The 23,951-nt window shown below is 37.3% G+C and overlaps 1 protein-coding gene across 9 annotated transcripts in view; it reads left to right on the forward strand.

Moving 5' to 3' along the window:
• KCNIP4 (potassium voltage-gated channel interacting protein 4) overlaps positions 1-23,951 on the forward strand; it is a 434,877-nt gene that overhangs the window by 307,214 nt on the left and 103,712 nt on the right. Inside the window, exon 1 of one of the 9 annotated variants that reach the window (XM_057405628.1) lies at positions 13,716-14,299. The exons of 7 other annotated variants lie outside the window; for them this stretch is intronic. In XM_057405628.1, the coding sequence (XP_057261611.1) occupies positions 14,188-14,299 (112 nt within the window). In that variant the 5' untranslated portion in view covers positions 13,716-14,187. Of the gene's footprint in view, positions 1-13,715; positions 14,300-23,951 lie in introns of those variants that run through there. One more of the 9 variants, XM_057405634.1, reaches the window with a different exon arrangement.

Below are 23,951 nucleotides of genomic sequence, written 5' to 3' on the forward strand. Positions count from 1 at the left end.
GATGAGTCTGATGTGTTCACAAATGTACAGAACTGGAAACCAAAGTGTTTTAATCTGTTAGTAGAAAAAGGCTTCAATTGAGAGTGGAAAGGGCGATCATGATCTGCTAACAGATAAAAATACAGTTGTTGTGGAAGGAAGGGGCAGCTGATGAGCAAGAACAATGATTATCTCTTCCATTAAATTTAGAAGCAGATTGGTAACTTGCTATTCTTTATAAATTGGTTTGCAATTTAAAAAGATTTATAAGATTTAACAGGTGTAGATAGTCACTCTTTTATAGAGTGCTGGAGGTACAGCTAGAAAGATTACAGCTGTGTGAGTAAAGCTGCTCTTAGTTCTCACGGAAAATGAAAATGGCAGATAAAGATGGCAGATGAATATAAGTGGCATAATATTATAGGGACTAAAGTCCCTGAGGTATTTGAATGCAATAACAATATAAATCTTCTTTGGTATTTATTCTGCAATTGGCTAGCATTGCAAAAATGAAATATTTATTAACTTCTGTATGATATAATGTGTACAAACAGATTGACAGTGTTGCCCTGTGTTCTTACAAGCATGGCTGTTGGTTAATATGAGATCTCTCTTCTCAAACATTCATGTCATATTTGCTTGTATATTATGGATTATTGTGAAATAGAAAATGTTTTCCTTGACTCTAAAGGTATCAGTAGTTCTACATGCAATCTTTTCCGATGTAGATGATGTATTTTTTTTGTTTAAGGGTATGACTACAATGTAGCCCTGGGAGGGAGCAAGAGCAACAGCCTCCATGTAAATGTAGCTCCCAAGAGAAATAGTGTGATTTCTTCCAGCTCTTTCTTGAACAGTTTCATGGCCTCAAGTAGCTCTTGCCCCCCCAGGAGCAGGCCTTGAACACAAGCAGCTAAAGTCCTGGGCTGGGGCAGGCACTCTGACATGTGCATCCTTGAATCAGAAGTACCTAAGGACCTGATGTTTTCTTCCACAAATTTTCAAGTGTCCATCATGAGACATGTTTTTTCTAGCTTTCCTAAATTGTTTGTCTCCTAACTGTATTTGCTGATATTGTGATCCAGTCAGTTTTTTACAAGTTTTAAAGAAGTTGGCAGAGGTGGATGTGGGTTTTTTATACATGCTTTTCCTGAGCCTCTAAAAGTAGGCTTTAGATGCCAGATATACATTTACCAGCTGTCAGTCTGTGTCTTTAATATGTACTTCCACTGGTGAAATAAGGTATTGCTTATAAATATCCTAGGAGAGTTTGGTTGAAGTACAGGAGTAGAGAAGGAAATATAAAGAGTCTACACATATAGATAGGTTATATAGTTCATCATTGTCTAAAGGGAGTAAAAATTTATGATTCATTAATAGTTTGGGATTTTTTTTTATGTTTTGAGTCTTTGGAGTTAGCAGCCTGTTAACATATGTTCCTTTCTGCTGTTTCTCTTAAGCAAAACCAGAACTGGCAATCTTTCCCTCATATCCTAAAGATAATGTTTTCAAACTTTAAACTTCTCAATTCTAATACTACAGTATTATGATTTAAGGGCATTAGTAATTTTGCCCAAGGGAAAAGGCTGGTTTTAACAGCATCATGTTTAAAAAGACAAAAATCCTGTATCTTCTAACAGAAATCACCAACTTTACCAGTAAACTATATAGTATAGGGATTAGCGTACCTTGATAGATGTTGGTACATGCAGTGCCTGCGTATTCTGAAGTATATTTCGTGCTGCTTATGTATAGGAGCAGTGTCCATTTAAAGATCTACATGTCTAAACTCAAGCACTTGCACAGAAATGTTGTTTGAATTTTACAGAATGAGAAAAGGATAAACAACAAAAACCTCCAAATTTGAACCAAGAAATCATTTGGACAAAGTATCCTTAAAACAGACACACAAACAAACGTGACAAGCTTTTCTTAGTATTCATTGTTCTCTCACTGCTGTTTTTGTGTCCTTTAGTACATCAGGTCATGATTCTGGCTGAAAATGTTTTTCACATTTACTGCTGAGCAGTTGATATCTCAGGGCACATAATGGAAATAATGATAAGGTGAAAACTATCCTCTCAAAATGTGGGTCACTTTTGAACTAAAAAGAGGATACTGTACCAAATCACTATGGTCACTGGCCAACAACTGCTTCATAGAGTAGTTTGCAGTTATGTCTGGGACTTTGTGTCTACTATCAATCTCTTTACTCTTTGCAAAACAGCTCTTGATGTGTTTCAAATGCTGCAGATATCCCTAAAACATTAATTAGCTAATTACTCTTTGCAGTGCATGGTGGTGCCTGCTTTTTCTTCTTTTGCTTTAGGACAGCTGCATTGCACAGATTATTGAACCAATCATTTAAATTGTATATAAGGCTGCATCTGGGATCTGACATCTGGATTTTTTTTCTCTGGACCCTTTTTCTCTTCCCACAAGTAGGGTTGAAATTGCTGCTTCTGTCAAATAGGGACTGAAAACTTCCACTCATTCTTGCTGCTTATCAGCACAAGGGCATACTCTGCAAAATACTGATTTAGCCATCAGAAAGCTTGGAAGTGCAAAAGTGAGCTGAACACCACTCCTCTACACCTGTAGTATATCTATTTTGTTTTCACTGGGGATTGACAGTTGCAGAGAGCCTGAGGTTGTTGGGACTATTCCTTCACTTTTCTGTCTTCCTTTTTTAAAACTGCTTTCTGCTGATACATGTTCCTCAAGAATATAAAACCAGCTTAGATTTGCATTTTTTATTCATATACACAAAAAAATTTTATGGTTCTTAACTCTATTAATACCACTGAGAAACTTCTTTAAAGATCAGATTTTCCCTAATTCTGCTAAATGAGAACCTCAGTTCAATAAATGAGGCAACATGTATTGCTCAACCTTTACTGCAGTTGCATTCCCATTTCTCTAAAACAATTGAAAGTAAACAGCCTTCTGGCAGTGAAGGAATGAGCCACTGCATTCTGTTAGCTTGCAACTCAGAGCAGATATGGTAAATATTTCTTTTGGTATGCTAGGCAGTGTAATTCATTAGGAAGAAAGACTGTAATAAACTTGAATTCACCAAAATAATTTACTGGCTGGCTGAATACCATGTAATATAAACTTCTTCCTACAGCCAGAATCCAACTCAGAAAATCTAAGATATACCTTTCAGACATACTAATTCCATAAGTGTATCCTGTATACTTAAGAAGTATAAATCAGGATTAATCATAAAACACATTAAAAAATCAAAGTTGGACTGAACTGTTTTTCTGCCACTGCATGTGAGCATACAGGTTGTATATCTCCTTGAATCCTACACAGTAAGAAATGCTTGGCTACTGCTTCTTTTTTTTTCACGTGCATCTGGTATGACAGCAAGTGTTGACGTTGTTGTGTAGTATCTTTGTGCTGGAAGTGTCAGTTAAAACATACCAGGATTTATTTTCCTTGCTTGCCTGTTCTTTCACCATTAGCATTTGTTTTTTTTCCTACACATGATTGTTAGTCTTGGGCTACAACCATGAGATCAATTCTCAGAAATGAAATGTGCACTGCCTGCAAAGTGTCTTGAGGACAAAGGCTCCACTGTTTCAATTTTTTTTTGGTCAAATTATATTTTGCTTGGCTTAACAATCTGTGAAAGCTCACACGGTATCAAACAAGCACCAAAACAAGTGCAGAAAGGACAACATGCTAGTGACAGAGCAACAAACTGTCAGACTGGTTCAGGCAACCTTGGAACAGCCTAATTATTCTCCAGAGTTACTTCAGTGAAAGGCAGTGTGTGTTACTGTCACTGCTAACAGAGAAAGATCTCTAAGAATAAACATTACCAAATCAAGCATCAGTGGCAGTGAGGGGAATGGTCTAAAGTCTTCGCACACTCTTGGGGTACCTGAAATTTATTTGCTTTTCAGTAATAAGACAAAATTTTATTAGACATTTAATATTATTTTTATGAGAGGAAGATGTTAATGAAATGCTATGGCTATGGCTGCCTGTCTCATCATACAATCTTGTTTATGACTGATTGAACTCTACCTAAAAACTAGGTACTAAATTTTTTCCATATAACTGTGTTGCTGAATTAGAGTGAGTTCAGAAAAGAGCAGCATGATTGGAAAGCTGGGAAATTGCTTCCGAGAAGATTAGAGAAATTAAAATTCATAGCCTAGTGCACTGATGATTATTGGGACGAAATGATTCCTGAAGTATTAATGGCAGCAAAAATATTCTTGGCCTTAAAAATGACTGAAAATATCTTTAAAATGGCCTAAAAATTCAGACAGGTCCAAATTATATTGGTTTAGCAGGAGGAAGACTTGAAGTTGTCTCGTTTCTGAAATTTGCGTATGGCCATATGCATGTCAAGAAGAATGTGAAAACAATTATTCATGATCTCCAACCCCACCGCACAAAATGTAGTATCTGCTTGTCTAAGCTGGAAGCATTGGTAGTATAGAGGCTGTGGTGAACCCTGCAAAGCTACTAAAGAAGAAAATATTTGATCCCTGCAGTAGCATTACACAATCAATAGCAGCATCTAAAGTTGGTTTTTTTGAAGGTTCAAGATAGTGTGCTTCTGTATTTTGTTGCTTCCCTCACATCAGCAACTACAAGAACCTCATGATACTGATGTTGGCTGGACATTATAATGCTTCCTCAGGGAAAAGCTGTAACCTTACTTTTAGTTAAGTGATAAGGCATTCTAAGTTCATTGCTCTCTTCAGGGTTTGTTTTTATACTGCTTCTGCTTTCCAAAGTGCCAGAGCAGCATATTTGCTGGAGCAGAAAATGTTTCATTGTGTTACATGGATTTTCAAATATCACTATACTGGGATAGGGCTGTAAGCCAAGAAAAAAATGCATTAAGAGCTGAGAAACATCAAGTTATGCTTTTTCTCCCAGTCTCTTCCCCATATTCCCCCTTCTCTCCTTCTGTAAAGAATGGGAGTCTTGCTCACAAAACCTTTACATTTCCTGAACTGTTAGTACTCTGCCTAACTTATACTTTTGATGAGGGAATTAGAAAGCTTTAGATACCTCCAAGATTCCCAGTCAAATGAAAGCTCTGCTGGAGGACTGTCAGTGAGTGTTGGGACTATATGCATTTATATCCCTGTATCTTCATTTCCCTTTGTTGCTACTCCTACCAGTAAAGCCATTCACTCTGTGTGAATTTCAGGCCCTACACTGGAAATAAAATAAAATAAATAAAGTCATCAGTGTCAGTTTTGTTTTTAAATGTACTTGGAATTAGCTTTAAACCTAAAGTTACTGCCCATAAAAATGCATGAAATTTTGTAACATGAAAAACTAGGTCACCTAGAAATGGGTCTACTCAGGAAAGGAAGCTCTAAAACATTGTTGGAAGGGATGTAAATCACAGAATGGTTGAGGTGGGAGGGACCTCTGGACTTCATCTGGTGCCACATCCATGCTCAAGCAGGGTCACCTATAGTCAGTTGCCCATGGCTGTGTCCAGATAGCCTTCTGCTGCAAGAAGTCAGATTACGCAGTGCCTCTGGTCAATCTTTGCTAGTGCTCAGTCACCCTCACCATTAAAAAGTGTTTCTTCATGTTCAAAGGAAATCTTCTGTATTTCGGTTTGTGCCCATTGCCTCTGGTCCTGTCACTGGGCACTGCTGAAGAACCTAGCTTCATCATCTTTGCAGCCCTCCTCGGATATTGATATACATTGATGAGCCTTCTCACTGATGGGAAGAACACTCCCAGCTCTCTCAGCCTTTCCTCATGGGAGAGGTGCTCCAGTCCTTTAGACATCTTCATGGCCCTTTGCTGGTCTCTGTCCAGTATGTCCATGTTACCCTTGCACTGGGAACTGGGAGGAGTGATTCAGGTGTGGCCTCATCTGATGAGGGTTTTTGGTTTTTTTTTTCTTGTCAGTGACAAAAGAAAGAAACTATGTCGTGCTTCAGGAGCTGCTAGTAAATCACACAATAATATACAAGCGGATGCTATGGACTGTTATGAAATATTGAATAATTCTGTGTGGTAACCACATGCTGCAGATCTGTAATCAAATCTGTGCATATGTTGTATATAGTCCAAATATTGCGTAGACCTCAGGGACAAGATCATTGTGACTACGGGGGGGGGGGGGGGGGGGTGTTATGTTTCTTGAATGTGCTACAGCCATGTTATATGGGTTAATTTATTATAGCTCATATTATGGGACATATACACTCATCTTTTAGCAAGTACATCAAATGTAGAAATATGTCAGCCTCTTCAGACTTCATTTATAATACTTTCCTGTTGCTATGGCAAAGAAGAGTGATTCACCTTTCTAAAAGCCAAGGAGAGAAACAGAACATTTATTGTATACAGGTTACTTTATATTAGAGAAAGACAGGGACATCACAAGAAAAGAGCTGCATAGTAGAGTTGTTCTTATGATCATGTTTAATAATACATTTTTTTCCTTCAGTTTACTTGCTAACCATTCATTGAACCAGACTCACCAGCTTTGATAACGATGTTGTTAGGTTGAAGATTTAAAATTGACAGATGGTTGGTTTGGAGGTTGGAATGGTGAATATTTCTGTTGGTTACTAGAACGTTAGCTTTTATTACTAGCATACACAGTTCATTTATTTTCTCATTCATCACAGCAGAAATTATTGTCTCTTTCTTTAGGAATTCAATCTGAGGTCACCTAACTACAGAGTCCATAAAAACATAGCTTCTTAGATCTATAGGCTCTGATCATCCTCCTCTGGGCTTGATCCAACAGCTCCATGTCCTTCTTGTGTTAGGGGCCCAAGAGCTGAACGCAGTACTCCAGGTGGGGTCTCATGAGAGCAGAGTAGAGGGGGAGAATCACCTCCCTCGACCTGCTGGTCACAATCCTTTTGATGCAGTTGGCTTTCTGGGCTGCAGGTGCTCTCATGACACTACTGGGTCATGAGTGTTCAGTCAGATGAAGGTAGGTCAAAGATTTACTCAGATAATACTAGAGAGAGGGTGGGAATTAAAGATATACAGGTGAGGCATGGCCTGGGCTTGAGCTTTCTTAAAAATACTCTTTGCACTACCACTCAAGTAGTTCAATGGCCAGAGACAGCAGTAATTTAATTCATTTACTTTTAGAGCCAATCTACAGCAAGATTTCTTTTTTTGAGCAAATTTATCCTTACTGATGATTCTCTATTGGTTAGCTTAACGCAGTCTGAGCTTTATAACACAGCTAATAACGTAGTCGCATTTGACTGGCCCCTAGTAGTTCCACTACACTGTGTAGACTATCATTTAAGCTTACAAACTTAGTAGTGGTAATTCCTGCTGCTGCACGATCAAGTATGATTTAATATAAAAAGAAAAACAGGTCTGTAGGCTGAAGGCTTAGTCACATAATTTAGAGATAATTTCATTTGTTAAACAACACGGTGAGCTTTGCAGTAAAACAAACTAGAATTTGATTGCTTACTCTTACTAATGTAATTTAACCTTATTTAGGAAAGAAAAAGCCTCTCTGTAATGCTTTGATAAAGCTTGGTTATTTAAAATGCTATTGTTGTTTCCACCAACATGTCATTTAATTTGCAATCCACATTTATACTAGCTATTTTAAGCATAATTGTATAACATACTATAGCAATTTTATAGTAAAATGAAACTACCTGTAGCTGTTATGTTATAGGGTGAGTTGGTAATTGTTGTCTTGTGGGATTCTTTTCAATTCTTGTTTTCAGATCAGTAATGGCAGCTGTCCTTTGATATAGATCAAAGCAAGAACAAAGGCTTCTTAGGAGCAAGTGAGAGTCAGGTGAAAATGAAGAATTGAAAAAAGGTAACGAAATCCCATCCATACTATGGAACTAGACACTAAAATTAGGAAATCAACTTTATGCAGCTATAGCTGCAATATTAATTTAGTGAAATTTCCTTCTAAGTATGACACCAAACCTTCAGAAGCTTGATATCATATTTTCTCCCTTGATTGCAAACCAGTGAATCTCATCTTGTCTGTGCAGGTGTTGATTTTTTAATTTCTCAGACTATATTCACTTACAGCCGTTAAAGGTGTAGAGCACTTAGTGCAAATAGTGTACATGATATGTGAAGCCTGAATCTTAGGTAAATACACTCTACATAGCTCTTCTGACTAGCGAAAGTTTATCTGCAGTTTGGGTTGGATAAGTTATCTGCCATATAATATTGTGTTCAGCTGCAGAGCTGACAAGATCAGCAAAGTGATTCAACACATTAGTCTCACTTTTCTAAGAAAATCATAGAATCATAGAATAGTTAGGGTTGGAAAGATCATCAAGTTCCAAACCCCCTGCCATGGGCAGGGACACCTCACACTAAACCATCTCACCCAAGGGTTCATCCAACCTGGCCTTGAACACTGCCAGGGATGGAGCATTCACAACTTCCTTGGGCAACCCATTCCAGTGCCTCACCACCCTAACAGGAAAGAACTTCTTCCTTATATCCAATCTAAACTTCCCCTGGTTAAGTTTTAACCCGTTACCCCTTGTCCTGTCACTAGAGTCCCTAATGAAGAGTCCCTCCCCAGCATCCCTATAGGCCCCCTTCAGATACTGGAAGACTGCTATGAGGTCTCCACGCAGCCTTCTCTTCTCCAGGATGATCAGCTCCAACTTTCTCAGCCAATCTTCATACGGGAGGTGCTCCAGTACCCTGATCATCCTTGTGGCCCTTCTCTGGACTTGTTCCAACAGTTCCATGTCCTTTTTATGTTGAGGACACCAGAACTGCACACTATACTCCAAGTGAGGTCTCACGAGAGCAGAGTAGAGGGGCAGGATCACCTCCTTCAACCTGCTGGTCACGCTCCTTTTGATGCAGCCCAGGATACGGTTGGCTTTCTGGGCTGCAAGCGCACACTGAAGCCGGCTCATGTTCAGTTTCTCATCGACCAGCACCCCAAGTCCTTCTCCGCAGGGCTGCTCTGAATCTCTTCTTTGCCCAACCTGTAGCTGTGCCTGGGATTGCTCTGACCCAGGTGTAGGACCTTGCTCTTGTCATGGTTAAACTTCATGAGGTTGGCATCAGCCCACCTCACAAGTATTTTATGAAAATTTTATAGTGTTCTGTGATTAGCTGCAGCAGCATGTTGCATTCAAAAATGTTAATTATTTTATCCTAAGAATTTGAAATATGTGTAAACTAACTGCTTTTCTTGTTTCTTGAAATTCTTTATAGTGGACATAGTTTTCTTCTGAAGATCTAAGATAGAAAATTTCTGGGTAGAAAACTGTAGATTATTGCTTGTGAACAGATATTTTACTAGCTAACTAATAGGACTAAGTTCATTATCCACAAGATAACCTTCCTAATAAGCTTAGATCCGTTGTAAACAAGAAGCTGAAGATTAGCAGTTCATCTGACCTGTACATAGGTGCCCTTTCTGTGTTTATCTGACAGTTTCTTTCTGTTCTGGTTGACTGATATTTTCCTCTGGGAAAAAAAGAGAGTAAAGAAAGAAGGGCAGCTAATTAATACTGCAGATTTTGTTTCTATTTTGAACTCATCAGCATTTTCCCTTTTCAGCTACATTAGGGGAAAGTATCAAATAGAGTCTAATGAACTATAACTGCTAGACAATTAAGATACCACTTCCCTGCTCCTCTTCCCCTATCCTGTCACCCTCTCTAAAGTACTTAAAACACTGGGCAGATTTCATCACTTAGGAAAATAGTATAATTCAAGTCAATTAATAAATAATAATGCATTCTTGCTTTGAAAACTGTTCAGTTTTGATCAGCTCCATTCTATATTAGACAACAGCAAATCCAGGATGTCTACACAGAAATGAAAATGGTTCTAAGTACGAAGAGATTCCTCTTTGTGAAAAACCTGAGGACTGATACTCTTTACAAGCAGATATTAAAACCAAAATATAGTGGAAAGACACAAACCGCTTCTGTGTACTTGGGAATCAGGTAGGCTTTCATATTTCTCTAATCTCATGTACAAAAGTCAGAAGAAATTGAAAAGAGAAAATTTATAAATCACAGTGAAAACTTTTTGTAAGCATTAAAATAAAAATAAGTGAAAATTCTTTGTGAAAACTAACGTAATTAAAGGAAAAACACTTCATTTTAGTGTGCTAATTTCAGTGACAGATTATAGTTAAAAACTGAGAGTTTATTGGAATTAAAGTAGTTTACCAGTCTTTATAAAAAAGTATGATAATACTGGGTAAGTTTGAAAGGAAGGGCTAGATCACTGCTCAGGTTGGGCTGGGTATTGGTCGGCGGGTGGTGAGCGTTTGTATTCTCTTCCCTTGTTATTTCCCTTATCATTATTATTACTGGCGGTAGCAGTAGTGATTTGTGTTACACCTTAGTTACTGGACTGTTCTTATCTCAACCTGTGGGAGTTACATTTTTTCGATTCTCCTCCCCATCCCTCCGGGAGTGGGGGGAGGAAGTGGGGGAGAGTGAGCGAGCGGCTGCGTGGTTCTGTGTGGTTCTGAGTTGCCAGCTGGGCTTAAACCACTGTCTAATTATATAAAATGTCAGGAAGATTTTATACCCTAATACACTGACCACATAATTATTATTTCCTTAATTGTTCAATTCATAGCACCCTGCATGTTATTCTCAGCATTTGCTACTTCTTGTGGTGTGTTAAATTAGGAGGAATATTGTTTTAAAATGGCAGATCATATTTTCATATTTGCACAGCTAATCACCAGGGGGAAGGAACTGGTGCGAGCAGGCCCATGGCCATGAATTCCACCCCATCCCTTGAGGAGCACCATACCTTGCCATGTACCTGCACCCAGCGCAACCTTACACTGCAGCATATCATAGAATCATAGAATAGTTATGGTTGGAAAGGACCTTAAGCTAATCTAGTTCCAACCCCCCTGCCATGGGCAGGAACAGAGGGAAATCAGCCTAATGCTGTAGCTTTGTGTGCATGTTTATTGCTAATTCAGGAGTGCTCTGTGTTGGAGTTTAGTATTAACATGGTTATGTTTTCTCATAATTAATGCTTCAGTAAACCCACAGGGCAGTAGCACCCAAGTTTCCAGGAAACAATAAAGGTTCAAGTTTTTGTGGAGAGGAATTTATAGCCGGTGAGGATGCACAGTTTAGATTTCTTAGCTTCCTAACAATGCTAGCACTTTTTTTCTTTCTTTATTTTTTTAATATGCAACCTACTGAAAAATCACAAGAAAGTTTTTATGCAAATGTTTAAATATATTACTTAAACACCACAAGAATGCATTGCAGTGTCAAAAATGAAAGCAGGAATTAGGGAAAGACTAGCAGCTAGAGCAATGCTTGGATATTGCAAGCTGTCAGCCCCTGGTTTCAATGCTTCATGTAAAGGATGGTGTTCTTTTGTTTCCTGGGGATGGCATTGATTAATGAACTCCTTTAGTTTGAACAGCTTTTATAATTTGCTACTAGTGTCAATACAGGCACCCCATAAGGATACGTCACGGAAATATTTATTTTGAAATACTTGTACAAAATACAAAAGTGAGAGAAAGAAATTCCGTTTGACTTTGGATTTAGGTAGAGAGATCAGAATACAAAGAGATGCCCTATATATAAATGAATTTTATTATCTTCTTGGCCAAGACTGATTTCATTTTCAAATGCTTTGAGGCATGGAATTTTCTTGATTGAAACACTTCCAGAAGAATTCATGTCTGTAAATGACACTGTTGTTTTAATTTGTTGCATGGTGTATTAAAGGAAGCATTTCATACATCACTTCCTTTTCCTTTCCACATAGTTTCTTACCCTTACTTCTTTACTTTTCAGAGCTAAGACTTGTTAACTCACAAAGTCTGTGTGTGGTTCCTGTAACTTAGAGAGCTCTCACTTGAAACAACAGGAAAAAATAATAATCTCCAGCCTTTTAATTTTTTTTTAGACAGAATATAGGTCTCTCTTCTTGTGTGGAAGAAAACAAAACACTGGTTATGGCTGGGTCTACTTGCTGGGTGGATTTCTGAGCATGGGTTGGCACATTCATTGATGGAGTAGAAGGGCCTATGCTCTCAAGAGCACAAGGTAGCCTGGACCTACTGCATGAAACGAGAATGTAGACTAACAGGATGGGTCAAAGTTCTGATCCTAGAATCACATCAAGCCTTGCAGTTTCATGAGTATTTGATTGTGCTTTATCGTTTGAGAAAAGGAAGGAAAAATAAGACAAAGATTAAAATAAATAGGAATAAACTAAATGGAAAAATAGAAGACAGAGATGAGAATTAGTTAAAAATGAACATGTCAGAGCCTTAAAAGGAGAAATATTATGGAATAATTAGAACTCAAAAAGAGCAAACAAAATGTTAATTTTACTTTAAAAGGAATAGAAGTTAACATGAAAATGCAATAAATAAGTCTTTCAAAATGAGGCAAAGGTAATGATGTATTTGGAAAGTGCCAATTTTGGGACAGTGTATTTTGTCTGATTTATTTTTATTGTGCTTTCCTCTTAGACACCAATTTAGATCTACAGGTTAATAGACAAAGGAACCAACAGTCAGGTTGAAATCATATATAAATAATACAGAAGTCATGACATTGTAGTATTAAATACCCAAATGAGCAAAATCAAAGAATATTGTTGCTTATTTATTGCCTAAATAGAACCTAAAATTAACTGAAGCAGACATGTTTTTTTTGAACAAATCATATGCAGATTCTAGTCTGAATCATATGCAGATTCTAGTCTGCTGCCTATGTAGAAAAATCTGTGACTCCTATTATCTATTGTAATTCCATGCAGAAAGCCTACAAAGAAAAAGCTGAGAAAAAATTGGAGATTAAATTTTTCTTTCTTTACCTGGTAGTCCATAAACAATAGATTGTTAATATTAGAATTTGTTATTGTAGTGCTTTAAGATTATAATGGCTTTCTGACCAAAAAATAAAAATTTCCCAAGCTTGTCAAAAGTTAGTAAAAATTGTTTCTGATAGAAAGAGTTAAGCAACCTCTGTTGAATGGTTGATATTGGACATCCTTTACAAGATTGATTTTAGTGTTAGATCATATGTGTTTCTTCAGTAATAGGGGTGTCTGAAATTATATTTTCTGAGGCTTCATTTTATTCTAGTGCCTTGTATACCAGTGGACAGGATTTAGTTAAAAAATTAGGCTGGGCACAATAATAAGCATTTAAGCCTAACCTCATAATGTTTATGTGCTGCATAAATATTCTTCAGAGCCTGTCCTTCCCGCTGGGTCCACTGGGTATCCTCTTGGTAATCACATTAATAAACACAAGACAACTAGTTTTATACAGACTACCCAGTAAATCAGCTGGGATCATAAGTCTCTTTTCTTTTTCCCCTGATGCGTAGCCTGGGCAAGATCTTCCCAGGATCTATGTAAAATGCCTAATTCCTGTTCATATATATCAGTTTAGGGTTCAGCACATGTCCTTAGGCAGAAAAGCACTGTTTTGTTTTTCAGTCAATAAAAACTACACACTCCCTGGCTACAGAACGGGGGTCTGAGCATTGTATGTTTCCTTGACAGCTCTGTATTTTGCTAGCTGGAGGCATTTTGCTAGCTGATGTGTATTTCTTTAATTTCCATTCTCATGTCCACAGAAGAGTCTAATTAGATTCTGGTGATGCTTAAGACAACTAAAGGACAGTGTTTTCTCTGAACGTTATTCTTTCTAATGCAGAGGGCAGTAGATTTCTGATACGCAGCATTTAGCACACGTGAAAACAGATGTCTGCCTTTAGCAAACTGCCATTGGTCAAACTTAACTCAAATTGTGCTAAGGATAGCTGGGGAAGGGCTCCTAAGCTGGGGAGAATCACAAAGCCTGGGTCTGGAAGCACTGGAGTGCAGAGTGCTGATAGCAGTGTGCTCCCTAGTGCAAGTTTCTTCTTGGCACTGACACAGGCAAGTCTCCAGCTCAGACACAGATGTTCCTCCAGCAGCTCTGAAGTAACGCTGCTTGCCGGATACAATGTCATACCCAGGGGTTCATGGTCCACCTCAGCTTTCTAAGAGGACTCGCTACTGATGAAATCAAATGCTGAGAGAAGCATGAGCGGCGGGGCTTTGTCTAATATTTTGTCTCGGAGTGGCTGGTAAATCCCCACAGCTCAGTACAGCACTGCTTTACACTGCTGCAACTTTCTTCAAAGCAAACTCTTGGTAAAATCCTCTAATCTTCCTCTGATTGTGAACCAGTGTGAAGACTGGAATGATTTGCCTGTTGGAAGAATGTTGACTCTCGAGTGGGAGTCGGAGGGACTGCAAACAGTGGGTATTGTTGTGATTATATTTGCATCTCTGAAGCTGCTTCATTTGCTGGGACTGATTGATTTTTCAGAAGGTAAAGTGGTCACTCACAGTTTGTGCTCTTTGTAGGCGTGGTGTCCGATCTACTAAAATAGAGAGTGTCAGGTATAAAACCTGTGAAATGAAAAGGCTTGAAAAGTGAAAATAACATTCAGACTGAAAATCCTGGTGTGCTTCTGCTGGTTTTACTTTGTTACTGAAAACAGAAGTAGGTGATAGCATAATATTTGTATTTTACAGTGAATTTCCAAGGGCCAATGAGTTGATATTTATTAGAAAGACTGAAAACAGAGAGCATAATGCCTGTCAGTTGTCTTTGAAAGCTGATCACTGCTACAAAACTTGATAGATTCATTGAATCTTAGTTCAGTTCATGTTTATAACATGCTTTGCTCTTCTGATTTATCACGCAGTTAGAGTTTTGTTCTGTATCAGAATCCACGTTTTAAAACTCCATTTCATAGATAAATGCAAAACTGCTACTGCATGTTAAGCTTTAGGATCAAGTCTGTATGACGTCTTTCAAAAAAAGGCAGAGATGCCAACATTAAACGTAGGTATTTGAAATACATATAATGAATATAAATTTTAAAATTCCTGATTACTTGCTCAGATTTCTGTCTGCTCTCTACTATATGGGTCACCTACTCTTAAAGAGGGCTTCACACTAACTTATTAGGATTTTTATTTCAGTAGTTAGGTGGTTTTCATAGAAATATGAAAATTCAGTTAATGACATCTTTTACTGATAACTTTTCAGCTGTTTTTGAGAACATTTAGCGTGGGCTGCTCTAGTGAACAAAAGCTGTTCACTCACTGAAGCCCTTGCACAAAAAAATACTTGCTTTCTTCAGTATGTTTGTACAGGTGAGCCCAAACCAATCCTTTTTGATGTGTAACTGCTTTCAGTCACAATCACACAGCCAAGGAGAGCACTCCAGTTTTCTGGAACATTAACTTTTCATCGTGGAGTAGGATCTCTGATGGATGTTTATTCACATCATCACCTCATAAAATTGTTCAGGGTGCTGATAAAATGTGAAATCTTTAACACAGCACTTTTACAGTTACTGAACAGTTGAAATAAATCATCCTTAAAACTGTATGTGGTAAGAATGTACATTTGCTATATTACTATATCTATATAATGCATTGTTTATGGAATTGTAAAATTACTTTTTGAATTCTAAACGAGTATTTTTTCCTCATAACTGATGCTCACTTTGTTTTGGTTTGGTTTTGGGGTTTTTTTAATGCTTTTGGTGTGTAGCATTTTTGACATCTAAAAAACTCCACTTCCTAGAAATGTGTTAGCTTTGACTTTATGACACATGGTAACAGACAGGAAAAAAAGATTAAAATACAATATTGCTTTTTAGCAAATCTCGAGTGAGATCCTGTTCTTGATTTCTGACAGAATGATCTTTCCATTAAGTCTGTGAGAAGATGTTTCATATGTTTTAAAGGATATTAAATCACCTTTTTTTTTAAAAAAAAAGCCCCCAGTAGAATTTATACTGATGTTAATATAAAGAAGTCCAAGAAGATATATCATTTGAAATACAACTTTTTGTTTTAAAGTACCCATTAGTGCTACGGCATTGTCTTCACGATAATGGAATAATTCACTCAAAAGATCCTAGCAATATAAAACCAGTCTCTAAATGTAAAAAGATTAAACAACATTAAAAGGTACAGTGAATATATTTATATCATCCACAGTGTGAATAGCTTCAGTGACTCGGGGGATTTACAAGTCCCCTAGGGCTGATTTGTGCTAACTTCTCCATGCTTGGGATACTACCATCACCATTAAACAAGAATTCTACCGCAGATGATTAAGGAATATTTCATAGGGTATCAGAACTAGTGGCTTGTTGTTATTCTAGTGAATGCAAGGACAGGGTTTCTGTTGATGTACAAGCAGGACCATATTTGAATAGCCAGTGCTGCTCCTGAAACCAAAATGAGCAATTAGCCCTCCCCATCCACCCAGTGAAGGCAGGGCATGAGTCATGCACTGAAACAAAGCTGATCCTGTAGTTAGGCTTTCTGATATCTTAACATTCTTGTCTAAATATCCCTGATATATTGACTTGTTCTGAAAATACCACAGGAGGATAGGATAAGGCAGCATGCTTGTCCTGATGTTTGCTATTACAAGACAAATAAGACAGCTAAATGACAAATCATTAGTTGCTAACTTGTTACAACTCCACTAGTTTTAGTGAGGTTGTGAAGATGCATTATGGCAATTTCTACCAGCAGATTTACTTGTCTAAGCCCAAAGCAAGAGTCACCAGAAGAAATAGGAGCAGTATTAAAGTGATCCACAGAAGCATTGTGGACTGAGTAACTGGAGTGTGTCCATCCTTCCAGTTCACTTTTCTTCTCTGTCCACAGAAGTGTAGAGGTAGCTTTAGCTTCATTGCTCTACTCTTTAATTTGTTTGTACTGTAAAAATGCAACAGCTTGTTTATTGTTTATTTTTATAGCTGTTTATAGCAAGATATAAAATATCCTATATTTTGTATTATAAGCTCTTTCAGTATTATTTTTTTAAAAGAAGAAAGGTAAAATAGTAGTACATTTTAATTGCAGACAAACTTATTCTTTAACACAACTATTGCAAATGTTCTACTCAGTACTGCTTCTTCAGTGTGCACAGTCATCTCTCCTGAAAAAATGGACTTTCAGTTGAGCAAGCAAAAAAATGGGCCATATGCTGTGCTGTGGTGGACAATCACCCTCCTTTACTTTACATAGCAAAGGAGGGCTTGGCTTGCCCTCACTCCTCTGTGGGAAATTTGGAGAATCCAGGCAATCTTCTTAGTTTTGTTACAGTGTTCAACATTTGGAAGAACAGGAAACCCAATTTGATCCCCTGTCCCAGACTAGGGACGATGTTCGACTTTATCCATCTTCCACTTTGCAAGGAAGGAGAGATTAGAATGAAAAGCTGGCTTCCCTGCAGCCAGCAACCTATTTCAGTTATAAGGACAGAATTAAATCAATACCACTTTTACTAGAAGAGATGAAACAATCCTTTCCCTCTCTGATGAAATTCTCCTTTCCCTCTCTTTCCATTACTTTGAAAGTTGTTTGACACTGATCAATATCTTCTCTCCAGCTTTCTTGCCTGAAACTTTTGCTGCTGGGCATCATCCCTACAAAGAGTTTGTTAGTCAGCTGGGAAGGTGGGCAATCAGAACTGAAACAAAGGATTAGAGGAGTAGAGTAGCAGCAGCAGGCTTACAGGGAATTCATCCACCAGAAACTTGGAGGGAAGAAATGGCAAAATGAAGGCTTCAGCTTGTTTTTGTGTGTCCAGAATATCTGTCAAGTGGTAGCTATACGAAGAGGTTATGTAAATATGTGTGAGCAATTTTGTAAACATCAGGGGACTGCATAAATGAGAGTCTGTAAAAGGACAAACTTTGTGCCTTTTCATCATGCATTGATTATGTTTTGAAGTGTAACGCCTCATACAGAAATGTTTTTCTTACACTTGTGAGTAGAATCAACCAACATTGCAATCTGTTTTAGACCTTGCTATTCCTCCCCTTCTCTTTCTGCTAATCTCTAACAGTTTCCAGAGCTTGCTATTACATTTCAAATGTTTATTCAGATGTAAATTTCCTGACTGGCATATGGGTGTCCTACAAACTCAACATCTTTTGGCTGGTAGAACCCACTGACTTCTACATGTCTTTCAATTCAATAGGTTATCAAAGCTACATAGGAATATTTGATCTTTAGTTTCTCTTACTGTGTTACAGAGCAAAAAGCAGTTCACAAACAGTTATCAATAAACATTTGACTGCACAGTCGGCTTTGAGAGTAAACAGGGTAATTTGCTGCTTTGACTAGACTTTGGAAATTGAGGAAAAGGGGGTGTATTTCCTACAAAGAGAGGTAGTTTTCTGTCTTAATATGTATCTGCCCTCTGCAGGTACAGAAAGACCTTTTATTTGTTTGTTTGTTTGCTTGTTTCTAATCTAATTTGGATGGACCAAAGCCACCTGCAGTCCAGAAGTCATGTTAGTTCATTCATCTGTTCTGTCATGCCAACATACTATAAAATGTGACCTCTTTCATAGCTCAAATACTTAAAAGCACAGAGAGGTCTGCAGCCATCTGTGTTAACATGTTGTTAGTTACCCTTACGGTCCAACAAAACCAATAAGGTTTAAAAAGTTGTCTTGAGTGCTGTATTTTGTCACTCTTAGAAATGAATGATATAGGGAGAGACACAGTGCTGAGAAATTCTCCATTGCTTCATATTTTTCTAAGCAAAAGGACTCCCAGAAGCAAGGGAGTTTTCTCCTTGTCTACATGTGGCTGAAAAGAAACACCATAATTTGAATGTCCTACCTGTGCACTGATGCTGTGCTACAAGTCCAGCTTCCAACAGGTGGTCCCTCTCCTGTATAGCCTCTCTCAGCCAAATGGGATGCAATAACTACACAATAAACAGAAAGGTAAGGAACAGACCACACAGGAGTATGTGTCCTTTTGCCTTTTCTCAGCAGCTGCTTATAACACCTGATTTAGGCTCTGATATCAGTAAGCTGCTCAGTTTTCACATGGTGAAATGACCATTTCCTACTGTTTTTCTTCTCCAGAGATAGTTAGAATTGGGGGAACTAACATGTTCTAAGTATCTATTGCCTGCCTCAAAAAGTTCCTTTTCATAGATGCTGATATTTCAGTGCCAATTATAGAATCATAGAATCATAGAATCGTTAGGGTTGGAAAGGACCTTAAGATCATCTAGTTCCAACCCCCCTGCCATGGGCAGGGACACCTTATGCTAAATCATATCACCCAAGGCCTCGTCCAGCCTGGCCTTGAACACTGCCACAGATGGAGCATTCACAACTTCCCTGGGCAACCTATTCCAGTGCCTCACCACCCTAACAGGAAAGAATTTCCTTCTTATATCCAACCTAAACTTCCCCTGTTTAAGTTTTAACCCCTTACCCCTTGTCCTATCACTACAGTCTCTAATTAAGAGTCCATTCCCAGCATCCCTATAGGCCCCCTTCAGATACTGGAAGGCTGCTGAGGTCTCCACGCAGCCTTCTCTTCTCCAGGCTGAACAGCCCCAACTTCCTCAGCCTGTCTTCATACGGGAGGTGCTCCAGTCCCCTGATCATCCTCATGACAATTCATGATATCCAGGTACTGTCAGGTTTCCATTGATCACCAGTCAGTCTTTCACACCAGAAATGAGAACTAGCAATCCCTTCAGCATCTGATATATTAGCGCCTGTGCACATACACTGTTTATTTCCTGAATATAGGTAGATGAAAGGTGGTAAGTTTCAAACATTACCTTCCCAGAGGCATAATTATTCCCTTCAGAAGTGAAAAACCTGGATTATTTTTCTTCTTCGGGTGTTTCCGCAAGCCTCTTTGTAAATCTTGACAGAGATTCTGGATTCTGGAAGGTCACTTTAGGAAAGTCAGTCTATAGAAATATCTCTAGATTGCACAGCAGGGACTAAGATTAAGTTGGTGCTTTAGGTCTAATACTGATCCAAATTGATGTAAAAATTAAGGTGCAAATTTCAGTATGCTCATTTACAAGGTCATGTCTTCTTGGACATACGTATGCTTATATTTGGGTCTGAGACAGGCTGAAACTTGCTGAAAATTACTGAATCTTGTAACCATCTCTTACACGTAGCTCAGGGTTGTTGAAGATGTTCTATTTGCTCTTCACCTTTCCTCAAAGACCAGGCTCTTTCAGGTTTGGGAAGCACCATCTTGACTAACCTTCTTATGTAATAACACTAGAACATTAATATACTGAAGCTAAAAATTTTCTTTTGCTTTGCTTTTACTTTAGTGACTTTCCTATCTGAACCTGGTGATAAGATGCACAAATGATATACAAGTGTAAATTAATGTGATTTACAAAGAGTAAAATTCATTCTTTCATATCAAAATCAGGGAAATCATGCATCAGCCTAAACATTTGCTTTTAGTGAACTAGGAATTAAATGAAACAATTAAGAGTTTTAAGGAAGGCTTTATTGTTTCGTGGAGTTCTTTTCATTATCTGCTTCCCATGGACATAGATACTGTTTAGATACTGTGTGAAAAGTGGAGAGAAATATTTGAGGTACTGGTAGAAACCAGGAAGATTTCTGTGAGGAATGTACTGTCTCTTCACATGAGAGTTCACAAAAGGATTAGGCATTATGGATTTTTTTTGACTGCTTAGATGAAACGTTTCTTTTTAGCATGCACTCACCCACTGTACTAAAACTTCACTCTCTGGCTCATGATCACACAGTGTATTTGCATCCTAACTTGAAAAGAGCTCCTTCTGGCCACACTGCTCTGCAAGAACCCTTCCCCTCAATTGCTGGATCATCCACTTGGACATTTATATTCCTAGCCTTGATTTACTTTTTCTTTTTTTTTCTTTTATTCCCCCAAGAAAACATGCTAGATGATAGTCATTTTAGCCTGAGGGGTTGACTATTTACAGGCAGGTAGGGCAGCTTCTCCTTGTTCTTGTCTTTGCAAAGATGTACTTACTTTTGAGCATTTTTTGAAGTTTCCTCAAGAGATGCTGTGGATTCATCTTAACAAGGTCATTCATCCAAAGAAGTCTGGGGGTTTACTACTTTTGCACTCTGCTCCTGCTTCAGGCTCAGGCTGCTTTTAACATGTAGCTCCATATAAAATAATTTATTTTAAGATGAGAGAGATTTGGTATGACAAAGTATGCTTCTGAAAAATATCTACACTCAGCTGACTATAGGTGAGGAGAGAAAAGCATTGCCTAATCACTAATGTATGTTATGGCTGAGAATCTAGAAGGCTTTACTGTTAGAATATGATATTTGCAATGACATAAATAATCATTGCCTAAAGTGACATTATAGAACAAGATTAAATATGCGCGATGATGGAATGACTGAATGAAAAAAAAATCCATAATAATGCACTGATACAGAAATAACATAGTCACCTTTGTTCTCTTGACTTCTTAAATTATTTATTTCATGTTTGATGCAGTTTTTGACCAATATTTTTGACGTTTAATATTAATGAGTCATGGGAGATACTCAGTGAATTTTTTAGGAATTTATATATATGATTGCATGCAGACCTGTATGAAACATCAAGATTTACAAATCATTTGAATCTGTTCCATGTAATGTGAAAATAATAACATATTTTGTAAACAGGGTATAATTTAATTGTCTAGTATGCGTTTTAGCTCATAATAAAAATGCTTATGGCATTTCCTTTGGGAAAAATTGCAAAGGCATCCATAAAGCTGGTTTTGCAGTCTTATCTGGGTACTTAATGATGTATAACTGCTTCATCTTACTGTAGCAGTATAAAAAAACTCAAATCAGGCTGATCCATTTATAGAAATGTAATATGCACTTCCAAAGTCTGTAGTCTGTGAAGTTTCAGAAAGCCTAATGGTAGTTTGAGTGAACGTGTGTATACATATATGTACATGAGTTGTTGAAGGAAAAGAAATAATCTAAAATTATGTATTTGTGTATCAAATTTTAACACTAAGTAACTTTCAATGGGTATTGTATCCTAAGGGAGAGGTCTGTAGGTCTGACAGAGGCACAAGTAGGTCACTTTTAAAATTTAAAACCTAACAGTCCTGCCACTACTGATCAATCCATTATTTGTCTGTAAAATGTTACTGCTGAATAGTCTGTTTCCATACTAAAATTACAAGCTACTGTGCAGGTTATTTTATAGATGCTTGAAAGCAGATGGAAGGATTCTATATATGCATCTGTGTGATTTTTGGTATGTATGTAGCTGAGCAGACCTTGAGTATTTCTGACAGACATCTGCCCATTTTTGAAGTACATTTTCAGCCTTCCACTAATCAATTAAGAAAGAATGAGTTATGTCATGTAAAACAAATCTTTGTTCAAATAGTGCTATTGAAAGTTAGAAGGAGGGATACTGATTGAAGTTCACTGAAAGGAGTCAAATGAAAATTAAGTGCAACAGTTCGGTGATTGTTTCATGATGCTCCTGAAGAAGGTTTGTTACCTGCAGACAAAACTGCTGGATTTGAAGTGGGAGAGTGATATTAGAAGAAATGGTTGAGAAATGAGGGAAAAAAAAGTGTAGTTTGATTAGTGATCTATCACCAAATAACTAAGTAGCAAGGTAAGGAGGGCCTCAAACTTTTTAAAATCAGATTGAATAATTAGAAATTTAACTAGAAGGCTCAGGAGTTTCAGTGAATAGCCTTTCCCTATATTTTTCATGTAGTTCGAGTTGCTTGTAAGGTGTTTCATTATTGCTCTGTCAGACAGATACCAATTGTCAGCAACTTCAGTTACATGATTAAGAGAGTCACAAATATTAAGAAAACTGAGTTAGCATTCAGGATCCCTCATCTTTCTTTTGTGAGCTTAGCATATCTTCTAGAAAATACTGAAAATTTTACTACCTAACTCACTGCCTGTTGTGAGAGTAAATAGATTAAATGTTGCACCAGATGCTAAAGTGGCTAAAGACATTCAGGTGTTGAGAGACACACATTGATAGATCTCTTTTTGTCTCACCGTCAAAACTAAGAGCCCAAGTCTGAAACTTGATCATGCTATGCAGTAGTTATAAACAGCTTCAACCTGTTGAGACTTCTTAACAAAAGGCACACTGAATCCGACTAGAATTGTGTTGGCCTAAGTCAAAAAGCAAGACTTTATTTTTGACTACAAGTAGTATATACTTTCTTGCAGATAAAATAGTCTCATTTCAAATTCTAGTAAAAAGCTGTTGTAAAATAAATTACAGTAAGATTTTTGGTAGCATAGTATCTTAGGTTGTTCTAGTGTATACTTTCTTCAGTTATAAATGCTTCATATCACCTATTCTTGTAAAGACAAACCTTGCAGTTTCATCTTTATTTATTATGAGCAATATAATTTATTTAAACTGGTATGTATATGTATAGAGAGGAATGCACTCCTTTATGAGATGTATAGCATATAGAATACATATACATACATATGCAGTGAAATATAAATGGAAAATAGTTTTAGATTTCAACTTATGGTGTATTAAATACAAGTAAATCAGTTTGCAGTATTTGACAGACTGCAAATTTAAAAAAAAATTCTTTGCTGATTTGTATTTCCTACAAAATATTTAAAAATACAGGCCCTGTTTATTAACTTACTTAAATGAATAGTCTTTTAATACAACATATTTGTAATATGGATGTACAATTTATTTCAGCACAAGATGCTGTTTTGTTATTAAAGTGTGGCTTTCCTTCATGCTTCTGTTTTCCCAAACATAAATATAGTTAATTTTAATTTGAACTTGTAATATTATAAATAATAAGAGAAGGATTTTTTTTACAGTTTAACATAGCAGAGAGACTCTTCCTCCTTATGTTCCAATAATGATGCACTGCAAAAAGATATTCCTTTGTTATATTTCAATAAGTAATATGATTTATATTGCTAAAACCAGAAATGTTTCCAGTTCTTTCTCCCTCTGGGCAATTAATTACTTAAGTCACTAAATGGAGCTCAATCAATTAACTCACAGTAATCATTTTGGGACTTAGTTCAGCCCCTGATCCTCAGCTATGTCAGAAAACTGTAACTTTTCTACTTGTTTTTCTCAGATGAATAAGTCTAATGCATTGTCCTATATACAGAGGTTAT

Source organism: Pezoporus wallicus, unplaced genomic scaffold, assembly GCF_028554395.1.
Source record: "Pezoporus wallicus isolate ANWC-B61680 ecotype Strahan unplaced genomic scaffold, APGP_CSIRO_Pwel_v1 contig_642, whole genome shotgun sequence".
In the NCBI taxonomy this organism is placed as follows: domain Eukaryota; kingdom Metazoa; phylum Chordata; class Aves; order Psittaciformes; family Psittacidae; genus Pezoporus; species Pezoporus wallicus.